A 16952-nucleotide genomic window follows, 5' to 3' on the forward strand; every position below is an offset into this window, starting at 1 on the left:
AAGGTTTTCTTTATTTGTTTTTTGGTGGTTTGCTGGTAGTAACAGTTCTGTTCCCATTATGAATTTGCTCATATTTTTGAGCAATAATATGTGCATTCATTGAAGATTGAAGTTACGCTTATATCTTCCACGCTATGTGGTGTGTACTAATGTGCATGACGAATTGCTGCATTTCTTACAATTGAACAAATCTTGGCAGGTTTGGTATGATATTGTGCATCTGTAACTATTAGCTAAGACATTGGCATGTTTGAACACAATTGCACAGGGCAAAGAACGTTTGTTTTATTTAGTTAAATGTAATATGTTTGTATAGCAACATTGTTATGTTTTTGAGTGTTTAAAAGTGTTTTAAATGTTTTTGTTTTCAAAGAGTAGCATTCTTTTCAGTACACTGAAGTGTGAATATTTATTAACATCTACGATTTACTCTAATTATATAAAATGTAACAAACCAAATACACCCAGCACCTTATATTTTATGCAATAGTACTCTAGTTTATAATCAGTTCACTTAGTTTTCTGTGTGTATATATGATCAGACTAGAACTACATTTACTTGAATCTTCAGCTGTATCACTTTGTGTCAATATCTGAAGCAAATTACCTCCTACTGAAAGATTTTGAGTGATGAATCTTAGCAGTGCAAGTTCCCTGAGATTTCTGCAATAATTAAAATATTTTGATAATAGTCCCAGATCCTGTACTTAGAAATCAGCACTTTGAAGACAGTTAAATGAATGTGGTCCTTTGCAAAGTTGAGTTTTCAAGGGGGGCGCAGTGGGGAAATTCATTCTGGCTTTTTCTTTTCTTTTTTTTTTTTTTTTGGTCTCTGTTCATCCTTAAACTGTGACCTGATGAATGTCATTAGGCTGTAATCCATTTATTCCATGTGTTGGTGGGAACAGGGAACTAGATATTTCATTTGGACTGAGTGAACCAGAGTCACTCTGAGCTGAGCCCCCGCTGCCATCAAACTGAGATATTTTCTTCTTGATCATTTTTCTTTCTTTCGCTCGGCGATTCTGGAACCAGATTTTCACCTGCGGTGTTATAAAAGATGTCTTATTAATTCAAAGTAGTGGTCAACTTTTTACACTTACAATAGCAATGAAAATACAGCTATGTTAAAAAAAAAAAAAACCAAAACAAAACAAACCCAAAAGCCCTCAAAAAAACCCCACACCACAAAAACGCATAAATCCCAAACAACAACCAAAACGAAAAAAAAGCACAGAACAAACCACTGGATTTGTGCAGTGAAAAATTTTTTAGTTACTCTGTATTCATTTTTTGTGACACAATCAGTAGAAAATTACTTTCTTCTTAGAGCTGGTATAAAGTGAACTTGCTCTGTTATATTTAGGAACATAGTAATCAACTTACTCATTTAGGCTCAGGAGTCCACCTAGTTCATCATCTGAGCTTTGGCAGTGGCGTGTGTCGTACATTAGGAAAATGCAATTATGCAATAATTTTGAAGATTTCTTTATCATCTGTGTTACAGATTAATTCAAACCCACGTACTGAGGGTTCTTTTTCTTCATTTATATTATGAGTGATTTTTGTGTGTACATAATTCTTATGTATTTTTAAAGTTTTGAATTTTTTGTTACTGGACTATATATATGTATTTTGCGGATACATATGTACTACGTCACGTGTATAAATAGGTATATCAGCATTACTTAATGACAGCGAATTTCCCAGGCTAATCATGCATGTGTAAAGACTCCTATCTGTTTGAAATCTGCTTGTAGTTTAAGTATCTATATTTTCTTTCCTTATGTGAAAGTGTGAATGAGTAGAAAACACTGTTTGTGTTTTCCTTATCGTTAATCTTTTGTGTTCCTGCTTTACAGTTTTTGTTATATCCTTTAGGTCTGTTGAATACAATATGATATAGAAAGCCATACTATTGCTTTGTAATAAAAAATATAATTATTATTTGCTAGTTATTTTTTAATTACCTTACTGGTAGTGGCAGTAAGAAGCGTTTAGCTTTGTCTGTTGTGAGTCCTGTAGAAATGCAGATAGATTACCTATTTGGTCTAGATTATACTTGAAGGAAATTTACTAGCCAAAAATTGGATGGCTTTAAGAGCAACAGCTATGTAAAAGCAAACTGCTGATATTATGCGGTATCAGTGGTTACTCCAGACATATCTGTGTTCTAAATCAGCTAACTTGCATAACATTAAGGTGGAGGGTTTGAGTCTTTCATAATTGCAGTTCTCTGAAAATTTTCTAATGCAGCTATATCCTACTGTATAGCAAACTTTAGTCCATCAGTGATAGACTTGTTTTTTGTAGTTACTTTCTGGGGCCACTTACAGTCTGTGGAGTGTAATCTATGTACTATTTGGGTCTGGGATTAAACATCACTGCACTACAATATGTTTAGAAAAATCCAGTGCTTGATGCTAAAATACCATTGCTTATCTATGCATCCTTACACTTCCAGCCTCAATTGGTCCCTCTCTATTCCATGTTCTTGCACAGACTGAATGCAGAAGCAGAGGAGGCCACTGAAAGAGGAGAATATTTTAGAGAACTGAATGTGTATATTCAGAAAGAACAAAAGTTTGTAAAATTCTGAAAGGAAAGATCTCTTGTTTAAATTTACCTGGGGGGCAATAAATCTGGTTGCTAAGGTATGAGATGCCTTATTCAGTATCGCCAAATCTTCCCTTATCCTCCAACTGTAGCAGAACCATTGAAATTCTGTTGTATAAGGAGGGTTGGATTCAATAGTTACTATATTTGCAGACTGTGGAGCTGTGCTTCCTATGTGTGCTCTCCAATGCAGTGATTTTAGGAAATTCTTTATCCTGAATTCCTCTAGTCTTTGTATGAACACAGCTAAGATACCAGAATGCTATCTTTATTCAGGACAGAGCTTAAATATGTACTTGATATGAATGAATGCAGAGCTGCTTTCCAAAGAAGCAATGGATCTAAGTATGCACTTGAGAATTTCCTGAACAGATAGTCTTGGCTATGTATATGTGTATAATAGGCAAAAAATTTTGCACCAAATTTTGTAGACTGAAGCATCCTGTATATAGTGGGTGTGAACTACTACTATAGGTGAAGTACCCATGAACATAATAGCAAAAAGAAATCCTGATTTGAAAGTCAAAGACTGTAAAAACTCCTTAAAATGCGCTGAAATCTAACTGACTGAGGAAGAATGTGGCCTGTGGAAATAGTGCCAATAAATTTGTAACAAAAACCACATAGATATCTTGTTTGATGTGCTGAGTTCTCATTTTCCTGGCTTACAGCTGAAATACTCCAATACTTTGGATTTTTTGCCACCGTTTTGTGTGATTGCAAGAAGAAATAAAATGGTGAATGTCGTGACTATTGAGAACACAGCTAAGAACATTAAGCTGAACTGTTCAAATTCTAGCTGTCTAGCAAGCTGTTACACACATAAGAATAAGTACTTTTTCTAGTAGAAATGAATTCCTAACATTTAGTTACCCATTATTGGAAGTTTCTATCAAATTAGCCTATTTATTAATTTGTATTTGCGTAGTGTATTCTGTGTCCCAGATATACACAGAAACTATCATGGTTGCCTTTGCACTACCTGTGGATACAGAACGTGAGTGTTGCTCGTGTCCCCTGGCAGTAATGGTGTCTGGTGAATGGGTGCGCACGAATGATGGATAGTCTCTGTGTACCTGTCTTTCAGATAGTCCCAGGTTTGCTGCAAGTTCTGACTTTCTCCTTATTGTAATATATCTGTTGCAGTGAAATTCCTTCTCTAATTCTAGTCTCTGATGATCTGTGTAAACAACTCGGTACTTTTCTTTTGTTCTTGTTTTACCTGTTTAAGAAAGAAATATTATTAATATGTTGAATTTGATTTTCTGTAGCATCTTTCTTTCAAACATCTCAAACATTTTACAGACATTAATTAAACTACAGAGTACTTGCATGGGATTGTTTTCTGTGTTACAGAGAGGGAATATGAGGTGCAGGGTGAATGAGTGAGTGAGTATTGGTTATCATAGCTGTCTTTTCCTCTTTACCTCCCTCTCCCTGTAAACGTGCATTTAAATGTAAAACTCTTAAGTGAAAAACACCCTGCAGCATCTTAAAAAATTCATAGCAGTACATAATTGGTGCTGGCTATATTTGATCTCAGAGGGGTTTCCTTTGAGAGCTCATTGAAGTGAATTCCATGTATATGTGGGCATAAATACACAGGATTTCACGAGTGAAGCTCAGTCGCAATTTGTTTAGTTGTATCGTGTCCTAATTCTTTATTTGAGTTTGTAAAGATCGCCTCTCCATCACAGAAAAATGTCCTACTAGAAGTGCTTTCGCTTTCTTGTGTGGCCGCAGGACATGCTTATGATTTCAAGAATAATTTAAATAGTTTATTTTTTCAAAAAGCTCCACTCTTGGAAGACGCTGACTTCCTGTAGAGGTATTACTGGGGGTGCTCTACGTGCTGAGCTTCCCTTTGGAGTTGAAGGCACTTGGCAATTTGTAAGATGAGGCAATAAAATACTTGTAAAAGGATTTCAGTATCATCCTCTCTCTAATGTATATAAGAAGTATTCTTAGGTATATTGGATAAAACTGTTAAGCATTATTTGGTGTTTAGAAGATATCTCTCATTTCATAGAATTTTTAAAACATTTCTTCATGTAATAATAATACAGAGATCACTTTTCAGCTTATTTGTTCTCCTTTGCACTTTCAACAGCTAACTAGATAGTCTTCCTTTTCCTTCTGATCTTCCCAGGTTTTTTTTTGATGTGAGTTTTCTGGGACAAACTGTAGGACAAAGACTCCTTTAAAGTGGTTCCCTAAAATCCATTGAGGTGTTAAGATGAAGCACACGCCACACAAAGGAGCGACAAGGAGATCTTATCAAGAACCCCTTTCACATTCAGAAACACAAGCCAATTGGTTTGGAATTTACAAGCCCTAAACAAATGTCAGACTCTTTCATCTTAGCAGAGAAAAAAGGACAGAAATAGATAAAGGAATATTTTTTCCTGTTGTCTTTAATTTTGGACCAGCGCTCAGGATAGACTGTGATATTTTTGTCTGAAGGCTAGAGCAGCTTAAGACATTTTGAAATACACATAATTAAGGAGGTTTTCCCAAATCCAATGCCACTTTGGCTTCTAGTGTACAAAGTTTTCCTGCCTAAATTTGCAGGACTAAAACAATCACCAAACTAAGTTTACTTTTTTTTCAAGGTACAAATTGTTGGCTTTGAAATATTTGCTCTAAGTGATAGTTACAGTGTTTAACAATAGTATAGATATTCGGGTTGCTTGTAAACTGAAGGCTTAGAAGGTAATCTTTGAAAACAAGTTAAAATTCAACAGGGTTATTCCGGCTTCACTATAATCAGCAAATATAACCATGATTTGAGGGGGTGGAGAAAAGGAGTAGTTTTCCCCATTCCCCTTGGTCATAAAATTCACAGAGCATTTCTTCTGAAGACAATAAAGCTAGGAGAAGGCCTCTTTATTTGCTGTGAAAATCATCACCCTTTCCGGCAATATAACTCCTGAAGAAAAGAGGGAGAAGGAAGAGACAAGACTGCATATCAAAGCAAAGCAAAGTGTTAAAAGGGTCTGTTGCCTCAATATGACAGATAGGCCTCAAAACCTCAGACAATGTAGACTAGTGGAAAATAGATGTCACAACTAGTTCACAAAGAAAAATAAATTAGCGTTAGAGCAGAGGCCTGGCCTTTTTTCCTGCTTTTCTATTTTGCTTTCTGGCTGTGTTTCTGCTGTGATGTAATCTGAATTACTTGTACATCACTGCTTGTTTAAACAAAGACATAAAATGTGTTGACTATAATTAAAAAAATAGAAAAGCTGAGGCTGATCTTGCAAAATATAAAAATTATGTTGTCCTCTTGTTTAGTCCCCTTAAAGTCCATTCTCTTTCTGAGAAGGGTCATTCCCAGATGAAGTTTCGTATAAAGTTTTAAAAGATGTAAAATCTGTTTTCTAGGCCCTTGTTTAGATACCTTCTTTTCTGTAAGTTTCATGCTTTGAAGGCTCACTTGATCTCATAAAATACACATTTTTACACTGTTGATTACACAGGTTTTAGAAATGAATTGGTCTGAAGCTCTGCTTTTACATAACTGAAGTTGATAGGGCATTGTGTCATTGATTTTTAGTAAAAACAGGATCAGAATGTAAGGAGATCTGTAGATCATCTTCTCATTTTGATAGCCTGCCTGGGAAGATATCTTTACCAAGCCCACTTTTGATGTTGGTTTTTTTTTAAATTTCTTATTGCCTCATATGTTTGCAATGTCTGTGTATTTGAAATAATAAAAAAAAAGGTTTGGTTCTGAATATATAATTGTGGTCTTCTAGTAAGAGGATATATAATTTCATATAAAATTTTATCTGTTGAAAAACCGTAGTACTTCCATCTTTGTGATGTTGTTTCATCCTGAGAATTGATTTGGTCAGGTAAATTTTCATTCCACTTTTCCTGCAACTCAATTTTTTTTAATAAAATGCTTAATACGAATATTGAATCAGAATGTAGTGTATTTAATAGAGTCTAAATAGAGGGAAAATCATTCCTATTAGCATCCCTTCCCCCCAAATAATTCCCATTTGTCTTTAGGACAGTATTTCACTAGCCTCCCTCATTTAATGAGATGCGTTTTGATTTCTGTTATTCCATGCTGCTCACATACATTGATGTGAACAGACACCACTAGTGGAGTTTATAAACTAGTTATGTGTATAAATATATTTGTACAGTTTAGGGCTGTAATTCTGAAATTTTAGAGCAGTGAACTGTATTAAGCAGCAATAATATTGAAGAGGAGGAGCCAGTTGCTACTTTGATAGTATGAATAATATTACAGTCATAAGGAAAAACAGAGCGCAAGTCTGTTCCAAAGAGTAGTTATAATGGCATCAAGTAAGTTTTCTGACATTATCTACTAAGCATTGGTAATATGTAGTTGCATGCAGAATATTAGCCTTGCCATTATTTGTTTGAATTTCCTTTCATTTTTCACAACTTCTTAGGTGTCAGTATTAAAATTTTCCATTTTTTATAGTTAACATTATTTTAAAAACACCAATGAAAAGCCAAATCTATTTGGTACTTTTCTTGTTTTGCAAAATACCACATTCATTCTTTACTCTCCCAACCCCCTTTTTTAAGGTGGGTTGATGTCTTGAGCTCAATTCTGTGAAGTCCTGGGCTGTTTTTAACACTTCAAAGGATTAGGCTCTAGGAATGTAGAGCCTCAAGACATGTATCTGTTCACAGGCCCCGATTCACCTGTCCAGTATTGTTCATAAAGTATTTTGTCATGTATGTAAATTCTGTGTAAGTGCTTCTCAGACGAGAGATTAATTTAAGCACATAACTGATTTTCTGAATTGCATATATATTTTATGAAATTAAGCAAGCCTGTGAGAAACCTTTCAGGGTCTTCCATGTGTGTGCCATAAGTGTAAAACTAGGATTTAGATTTTTAAGTCTGATTTATTCTTTGAGAATGCTAACACATTTAAATTTCAGTGACAACATGAGAGAGGCAGGGTTGCCTCATTGACATTCAGTAGTCTCAATTGAATCTGATCCACACTGAAGCCTTGCATCACTTCTACACCTGGAAATCTCCAATGATGTTAATGAAGTTACTGCTGATTTACATGAGTATACGTAAGGGGGGAAAAAGCAGACTACAAATCTGCCTGGCTTTGAAAGACCTTTGTAGAGGCTCCAAGTGGAAGGATGGCATTGTGATATCTTAATGTTCACTGGGCATTTTATACTTAGTAACAGTGGGAAAACACTGTGTGTCTGCTTTATAACTAAGAAACAATTACCTGACTAACTTTACTCTTGAGAAATAACTATTTGAAGGAGGATTCTGTCTCAAGTGGTAGTGCTGATTTTGTGTCTTCTCAGATTGCTCCAATTGTAATTGCTCTTCTTTCTTTAGAACATTTTCTTTGATGCTCTCTAACACACACTTACTACTTTTGACCTTCACAATAGATTTAGCAAACCTCCGTACACCCAATTTACACCTTGGGAATATACACCTAAAGGTTCATCTGGCATGCAGCTCGGGACAAAAACAGGCGCATCAATGGGTGACACTTGCAAGAAAGTGATTTTCAATTGTGTAATTGTGGCAAGCTGCAAAATTCTGGTATGTGAGAAAGATATGTAAAAACAATTTGAAACAAAATGAAAAGGAAGCTTAACTGATGAGATATGTGGTCTGCAAACAAAATAAAATCATTTGAATTGGATTACTTCTCTAGGAATATTTCTTCTCGCTTAATAAATCTAGATAGAAAAATAAGAGACAGGAACAACAGCAGAAAACTGCATAACCACAAGAGTTGGATCAGAGCGCGTAATTTTCTTTAAAAGTGTTGAAAAGTCTGTAAAGATTTAAAAAGGTAAACCTGATTTTATATTGATATTTACCTTGAAGCACAAACTTTTACCTGTAAGTGTTAAATGTCGCTGCATTCATTATTCCATAACATTCTCAAGAGTATCATATTTTTCATCCAAAATGCTTTACAAAATGTTAGAACAAAAATTCCTGGGTTTGAGTCAGATGTAGCCGTATCTAAACACAACAGCCATTCCACTATAGTAACCATATAAAGTCTTTATGGGATGAAAGTGAAACTAGTGCAAATTTAGTTAAAACTGCATTAAGCAGCAGTAGGTTAAATAAATGTCATAAATGACCCACCAACCTATGTGCTTCAAGTAAAGTTAATTATTTATAAGATTAGTGATGGCAGAAGATGCTTTCTCACGTTGAAAGTTGAATATACACTTACCAGTAGTGTTAGCTTGCACCGTTTTCCTCATCCATTCGTAAGAGCTGTGCCTTTGGCTGTTGGGAGAGATTTGCTGTGTATTAATTGTATCTACAGGAGGTAACCCCCCAGATCCAGCAGGATGGAGGGAGCTGTAATCAGCAGAACTGTAGGAGACCTGTCCAGGAGACGAGCCATTGATCTGTGCAGCAGCAACCGTGCTGGAAGGTCCTGGGCCGTAAGCGTTCCAGTCCTCCCTCTGTGGGCCGTAGTGAGATCCCCAGGTTCCCGCAGGCTGTCCATGGGTGTCCAGAGTTGGCACATGAGGATATCCCATGTACTCTGAATAGGGTGGAGTAGACACAAAGTTTTGCACTGGCAGGTTGTTGTTACCCCTTGCAGATCCTGGATACATGCTGGTTTCTTTATCCAAGAGAGAGCTCACATACATGATTGTCACAGGTTGTAAATACGTTGTCACAACATCTTGTTCTTCCCTATTTTCTTTTGCTGCTTAAAAATAATTGGGTTTGGTTTTCTCTAATAATGCCACTCTGCTTGGAATCTTCTACTTCATCCTCTTTTATTATCAACTGTCTTACCAGGTGCTGGTGGTAATGGTTTACCAAGATCTTGTCTGACGTCAGCCTAACTGCCTGCCTCATAATTACATTTACATTCAAATGAAGGGCTGACCAACCCCACCTTTCTGCTAGTTCTGGTGCTTTCTCTTTTAAAGAACTTTTATCTATCCTATTACCCTTCCCTGATATTCAGCAGCGGTTCCAGTACTGCAAGATGATGCAACTGTTGCTTGTATTTATAAGTTAGTAAATAGACCTTTTTTTAAGAAAAGACAGTGGTAACTATAATAGCAATGTTTGGTGTTCAAATGAATCTTGTCTGAAACCTTTATTTTGTGAGCTGCTATCAATCAACAAGTAAATCTGTTACTCTTAATTTCTTAGATACTAAAAATATAATCTCATTTTTACTTCTTAAATTAAGGGACACAGTCCATTTGAATAAGTGTAAGTCAGTAAGTTCAGAATACAGAAGGACCCTTGTAAACAGCATGTCTTGAATATAACTGTCTCAAAATTTTTCCCCTCATTATTGATGTTTGTAAGTGGTTTTCCAGCACGGGATAAATTAAGGCTGTAACTGTAATGAACATGTTCACACTCTCCCCATACAGAGTGATTTAGAGATCCCTTCATCTGGTGGCCATTGCAAACTGATAAATTTTAAAAAGCAAGACAGTAAATCTTCCTAACAAAGATGGTGCCAGAAGTACAATGAAGATGACTGTAAAAAGTGGTGAAAAAGGTCTTTGATTGGGCCCAGTAATATTGTTAGCTTCTGTTTCAAACTGAAGACAGCCTTTATCTTCCTGAAAGGCTGGGTTCCTTCCCCTGAAACTGCTCTATAGTAGTCTGTTTTCAGTGGGGCAGCTTAGGTAAGTGAAATCAGCAGGGAGAAACATCTGGGTTATCAAGTTAGTGGATCAGAACTGCCTTGCTGCTTTTCTGTAAAGCGCCTGACATGTGAGTTCTCTATAGGTCAATGTAAGTGTTCTCACTGCGAGAAATTATTCTGAAGGTGGTTTTATAATGTCGTTACTAAGAGCTTGACATTAACATGGGAGAACTAAACCATAGCGTATAACTTGAGACTTGCCCCTATATGATTGTCTACCCACAATATGTAGAGTGGGTTTGGTATATTTTTATCTTGGATGGATTTCTTTGCAATGAGCTATTTGTCAAGGGGTATGCTTGCAAAAGAGGTGCAAATTACAATGAGTTGTTTTCCTTTACAAAGGTGTGGTTTTTCATTCGGTATCCTCTGTCTTTTGACACTACTCGTATTCACACATCCCTTCTAATTCCAGCACTAAAGGATTCTAAGTGTGTACTTAAAGACAGGAAAGATACTCCTCTTTTGGGTTTCCTTTTTTTTTTTTTTTAATTTTTACTGAGAAGTGTAGCAAAATCTTCATAATTAATTTTGCTATATTTACAAATTTCTTTATTAATCCTCGGAGTCCTGAGAATGTTCAGGCAAGTTGCATCATGGGATAGGACATGGAAGAAGTAAGGCCCTTCTGTAACTGGTGTATCCTTATGAAAATAGACATTAAAAAAAAAAAAAGGAAGAGATGCTTGTTTCCTTCATCTTGAAGTAAAAGGAATTGTAATACAATTTTTGAGAGCCCACAGACTTTTTGGTACTGACGGGTACTAAAAAGAACAAAGAACTCCACGGAGCATCATCCAAATTAAACAAAGTATGTTTCCTATACTGGAAGTGTCCTTGGCCTATTTGGCCTATTTGTGAGTGTTATGCCAGCAGTTAAATTCCAATGTATTGTTAAATGTTATGCAGAGCTGTCAGTGATAGGCAGATCCATAGGAGGGTAAAGTTTTGTCTCCATTGACTGTATCTGAAATCCATTGACATGGTACAAGTGAACATTGGGTGCTCATACATTTCAGTGTGTTGTTTGACTTCTACTCCTAAGCACACCATTTTCACATCTCAGTGAATGGCATTTAATTTCATTTAATGCATTAGATGATGGTAACATTTTTAATTCCTGGTCTTCCTCCTTTTTTATGGGATGCCTCTGCATGTACCCCCCACAATTTCAGTATCACCTAATCCTATTTTTTGTATCTCGGAACTTTATCCTTTATTCTCTGTTCTTCTTTTATCTTTTGTTTATGCTCCTCCTTTCCCTTTCTTGTTTTGCCTGTTCCATTATCTGAATTTTCTTTAGATCTATTTCAATTCTTTCCAGAACATAATTAGATCAAGATACGCCAATGGCAAATTGCTACACTGATTTGATATCGGCTAACAATAGTAAGCTTTGAATAAGGCATTTTGTTTAAAAAGATTTACATAGCAGGATAAGATTGCTGGGTAGGACTGCAGATTTTTAACACTAACGTGAGAATAAGATAACTAAAATGGCAACATTCAAATGATCTTCTGCACTCTGACTCTTATGCCTCCCATTTTGTGTAACAGAACCATGTGGATATGTTAACAAGGAACCATACCTTTGTGTGAAGTCTAGTAGTTTGAGGGTACCAAAATTTTGGGGTTGATGTTTTTTGAGAGCTAATTGACTGTTAATCTGTGGCTGCCTTCCCAAGAGTCATTTCCTGGCCATGCACGTGTGTGTCCTGCTCAGATCCAGCGTGTCAGTAGCTTCAGAGCCACAGTACCACTGCATCTTCAGCGCATAGCAGTAACTTACACTGTAGTTCAGGAACACTTTTAGTGGGCATTGCTGTAAGGGGGAAAAAGGGGGCGGGGGGGCAGTGAACAGCCCTTGCCTTGGCTGGTTTTGCACTGTGAGGGGATGGCTGGAGGTAGAGGAAGGGCTAGTGTGCCGCCTGTGCCTGTGTAAAGTACTTGTGGAACTGTTGTGTTACCGTGGGCCTTCTCCTGACTTTTTGAGATGGTGGGAAAGCAAAGCACTTCTGAGGTAGTGGGCTAGGCATCCAGAAATCTCATGCGTATGGAGGTTTGTATTTATACTGGTTTCTGCAGTGGGTGATAGAGACAGAAGAGGAAGGATCTGTGTGGTGTTGGCAGCAAGAGTGCTGTGCTCTTTGGCATGCTTCACAGAGATGGATTGCCAGAGTAACTGAACTCCAAAGTTATAATTCCCCCCCCCCCCGTTAAAATGCTATGTCTAATTTATCTACTTAGCCAGTGTCCACAGGAGTTGCCTCAGTGTTTGTTGAAGTGAAGTTGTATGTGTGTAAAATGTACTTTGAGATCTTTGGGGAGGAAAATTTCCTAGTTTTCCAACAAGTGGTTGATGAAAATCTAGCAATAATAAAAAGCATAGTGATAACCATTGGAGCTATCTAAGTTTTGTTTGTTACAGGCAGTATAGATGGTATACTGTGATATATGTGCAGTTCTAAAGAGCTTTTCCAAACCAGGTAATAATAATATAATCACAAACGTGCAATTAAATGTTTTAATGACAGCTATTATAACTGCAATTTCATGGGCTACTGGTAGATTAATACTGGCCTATCAACAATAATTTATATTAAAAGTGTTTATGCCTGTGATAGTTTTTATTAGGAACCATTACTTATAAAGTTACTTTTCCTTTTATATGGAGATAAGAAGAAACAAATCCGTCCATCTTTGAAACTTGAAAACGATATGAAATCTGTATGGGGTTTTGTTTCTGAGGTGAAAAAAAAGCAGGTGAGCTTAGCGTGTCCCATTCTGGCTGAGGTGACAGCAACACGTTTGTTCTCTTGCCTCCAGATGACTGCTCTAATAACTTATCAGTAACATCAGGCGTAGGAATGCTCGTACCTTTATGACTGCACTCTTGGGATTTCAATGGAACGGCTAGCTATGGACTTTGTTAGTGAACTATGTATTGCTGATAGTTCTAATGCAGTATTTCAGAGGTGTTACTAACTGGCTTTGCATGCAGACCCATCTCTCCTAAAATTAATCGTCAGCTGTATAAATCTTGAGGAAAGGTCAGTCAGTACATGGAATGCTGTGAATTTAGGGCAGTTCTGTTGGAAAAAATTCTGACTAGTCATTAAGGAAGGCAGATGGTTTTAAAATTTTAAAACACACAGCTAAAGAGACTGCTTTTGCTTTCACTGAAGTTTCTACAAACACAAAGCTTCTGAAAGTTTTATTTACACTTTTTAATTGAGCTGGTTTAATATTCAACACCCTAGTTAGGACTCACTTTCAGGGCTTGAAATGCAAGCACATGCCAAATTGTATCTCCATATTGACAGATGCAGCACAGTCTAGAGAGCTGAATGAGCAATGATAGCTGCTCATATTTTCACTTGCTGAACTGAGCTCTCCTGGGGAAAAAGAAAAAGGGATATATCACAAGTTTCAGTTCTGTACGGTGTGTATATCTCATCCCTAATGTGTATTTCTTTTTCATAAGAGAACAACAGTAGAAATAAAAATGTCAGTTGTCTGTGTAGCCTTCCTTAATGGTTTCATTTTTAATTCCATGCTCTGAAATTTTGGCTGTTAACAAATCCTTTTGAAAAAGCTTGTTGGGAGCATGGTGATTGTATTTACCTTTCTGTCTATTCCACTACTGTTTTTCTAATGGCTGCTAACAATGGCTTATCTTTCATTTCTGAATGTTAACTTTTGCTTTTTATTAAAAGTAGTGACAATATATTTCATGTGTGATTTGTGTCAGTGTTGCACTTGCCAGGAAAGAATGGTCTGGAGCTAAAGGAGGGTCTTCCTATTCTGAAATACAAATCATGTAAAATCTGCTACAGAATCAATACTGACAGTAATAAGAGTATGCCTTACTGCTCAACAAGCAGGCTTAATATGGCAGGATTTACAGAGCCTGCATGTGAACTCTAGGTTAAATCGATTCTTTTTAGCAGAACCATGAAAATGAACAGCAAATACTGTATTGATATTTATTTGGTTTCCTTCCTGAGTCTCATAGTGTAAGGCTCCCACTTACAGTGACTAATTCATGTTGACCAGAGTATAGCTCGATGGGATTATTGGGTGCTCGCTATTGAGTCCTTGAGATGTTCTTTGGTGTGGCCTTTCTTTCATGAGGTAGCAAAAGCATTGATTGCCTTTACTCTTTGCCATATGCATGGTTTATATTCCTGGCAGACTGGCATTTCTGTTGCACAGATTTAACTCTTGTTTCATACTTCCGGATAAAGAGAGATTGTTGTCTATATAAAGTCTGTCCTGCCTTAGAATGACTGTATTTTATTGTGGCTTAGAAGACCAAGAACATGCAGGGTGTATCTTAATTGAGCCTTGCCATTTATTGTGATGCCTCTCAGAACAAAGTTTGTTACAAAATGTACAAGAAAGTATTTGTGCTTTTTGAGTATGACAACAGCTGGCAAACATTTTAATCATAAAACCCGTGCCTATTCTTTTACATAGTGAGGTTTGCACAGTATGGTGTCCAACTAATAACATCCAGTGCTGTTCCAAATTGTGACTGGCTGTATAAGTCATTCTCAGGGATGCGTCATTTCAGTGTATGCTCTGGGTGTAAAAGCTTGGGTTGGAGTAAGCCTGAACTACACCAGCAAACATCCAGAATTAATATATTTTTTAATCTGCTCCTTGGGTAGAAGGTAGCGCAAACTTGATGCTCTCTTGTATATACAGTAATGATTGCGTAACCCCTGCAATTGCAGGTACTGCATATTTTAAGTTTTTGTTTTAGAAATGTCATTTTGAATTGTATATCTTGCTTAGTTGCATGAAGTTTTCATAGAAGGGCTTGTTTGCTATGCTTTTCTTGATCTTTTTGTACCATAAATATCACAGTTCTTGCTGGGTAACTGGGTTTAAAGGTTAGCGAATTCCTCTGAAAATTGGATATACCTTGGTCGTTCGTTTAATCACAATTAGGATTAAGGGCTTAGATATTCTTGTGATGTAGTCTAAGGTATGCTTTTCTTCTTCAAGGCACTTTGCTAACAACCAATCAATCTTCACAGCAACTCTGCTGTAGTGTCCCTAGTTTTTAGATGTGATAAAAGTGATAGGTTATATGATATACCCAAAGTCAGGAAGAAAGTAACTATTATTCTGAGGACTGGCACCAGTATTTCATGACTCACAGTGTTGGACCAAAATACTTTCAGTTGATTTGGCTCCGATTTTGTGTCTCTTTATTTTTAATTATACACAATATAGCATCTAAGCAACAGGACTACGCAAGCTGCTTAGAGAAAAATAGCTTTCTTTTGTTTTTGGTGGGCAACTGTTCAAAGGATTAAAAACATTGAAAATATTTAGTTGAATGGATTGCTGCTAAGTTTGTGGTTTGGGTTTGGTTTTTTGGTTTTTTTTGTTTTTTTTTTTTTTAAATGTACAATCACTGGTATAACTAGAAGGTTAATAATCTCTAAGGTATTGCCCTGGTTTATAGATACTGCTTTTGGAGCAATAAATTTTAACCTTTGAACGTGTGCTTCTGCAAATAAAATCCAGCCTTATTTTGTGTACTTAACAACTTCTGATTGGAAGCACATAGCAACCTATAGCAAGCATGCTTTCAGCAAACTGGAACAGAAATGAGGCAGATCTTCAAAGTGGTCACTTATCTTCTTCAATAACTCTTCTACATGTAAACAAGATAAAACAGGTCGTTTTGCCAGATCCCCCTTACTTTGAATGATGTTTAAATAATTTTAAAAAGAAAGAAGTTGTGTTCAGATACATTTTTTTTCTTAAAGTTCTTTCTTGAAGGACTTTGTCCTTTTTAAAATTTTAATACAAAATTAAACTATGTCATGGAAATGTGATTAAAATAGGTAGCTGTGAACTTGATCCTGCAAAACTCTGGGGCCAGGGTTCTGTGCACTTAGCTACAACTAGGTCATAAATTATTGTATATTGGTACAAAAGACAAAGTTTCCCTCTGTATTCTTACCTTTTGAAATCTAAGTCTGGAAATTTTTATTGATTTGTTTCTCGTATACAAGCATAATTCTGTTTAATTGGCCAATGTGAGGACTGAGGACGCTCTTGTCCTTGAACATTTTTCAGTCTCTATTAAGTTAAATATATGTGCGTGTGATAACTGTAGATAGAATATGTCTAGCATTTCCCTCTGTAGACAAAATGGATGTTCTGTGTACTTCCAATGGATTCCTCTTTTGGACACATCTAATGGATATCTCTTTTGGGAGAGCAGTGTTTTGGTTTGGTTGCCATGCTCATCAATATGGACGGTAAATCACTTTTGTTCCCACGTGCTGTTTGTCATGTTCTGCTTTTCATAATACATGGAAATCAGTAGGAGTCTTTCTGTTGCTGGACTTTGAATTGCAGTTTCTTCATCTCATTTGTATTACCCACGCAAAGCTCCGAACTGCTGTTGCCTGCAATTGGAGCAGCATTGTGAAAGGACAGAGTGGGAATTTTAGAATGTAGCTGTGTCTATTTAAAGTTGGTATTTTACTCTTTTTTAGTAAGAGTCCTTCTCGCAACCGTAAAATGATAAATAAAATTAAGAAATAGTGAAAACTGCCAGCTCTTAGAACCATCCTGGTCTTACCATTCTCCTCTACTTTTTGTAAGCTTTTTTACCATCATCCTGCT

The 16952-nt window shown here is 36.4% G+C and overlaps 1 protein-coding gene across 1 annotated transcript; it reads right to left on the reverse strand.

Moving 5' to 3' along the window:
• Window positions 1-819: 819 nt before the first annotated feature.
• On the reverse strand, window positions 820-9340 carry CDX4 (caudal type homeobox 4). Its single transcript, XM_009886510.1, has 3 exons — window positions 8841-9340; window positions 3693-3838; window positions 820-1043 (listed from the first exon to the last, which is right to left on the reverse strand). Exons 1-3 carry the CDS (start codon window positions 9268-9270, stop codon window positions 843-845), a joined length of 777 nt encoding a protein of 258 aa, XP_009884812.1. The 5' UTR covers window positions 9271-9340; the 3' UTR covers window positions 820-842.
• Window positions 9341-16952: the final 7612 nt, after the last annotated feature.

This window comes from Charadrius vociferus, unplaced genomic scaffold (genome assembly GCF_000708025.1).
Source record: "Charadrius vociferus isolate BGI_N301 unplaced genomic scaffold, ASM70802v2 scaffold506, whole genome shotgun sequence".
Classification (NCBI taxonomy): domain Eukaryota; kingdom Metazoa; phylum Chordata; class Aves; order Charadriiformes; family Charadriidae; genus Charadrius; species Charadrius vociferus.

What these genes read in the sequence shown, in the direction of transcription:
- CDX4 (XM_009886510.1), bottom strand. Translation starts at nt 9,270, where the DNA reads ATGTATGTGAGCTCTCTCTTGGATAAAGAAACCAGCATGTATCCAGGA. An exon ending in GGTGCAAGCTAACACTACTG is followed by an intron (nt 3,839 to 8,840) that starts GTAAGTGTATAT and finishes TTTCTTAAACAG; the next exon opens with GTAAAACAAGAACAAAAGAA. An exon ending in TGGGACTATCTGAAAGACAG is followed by an intron (nt 1,044 to 3,692) that starts GTACACAGAGAC and finishes ATAACACCGCAG; the next exon opens with GTGAAAATCTGGTTCCAGAA.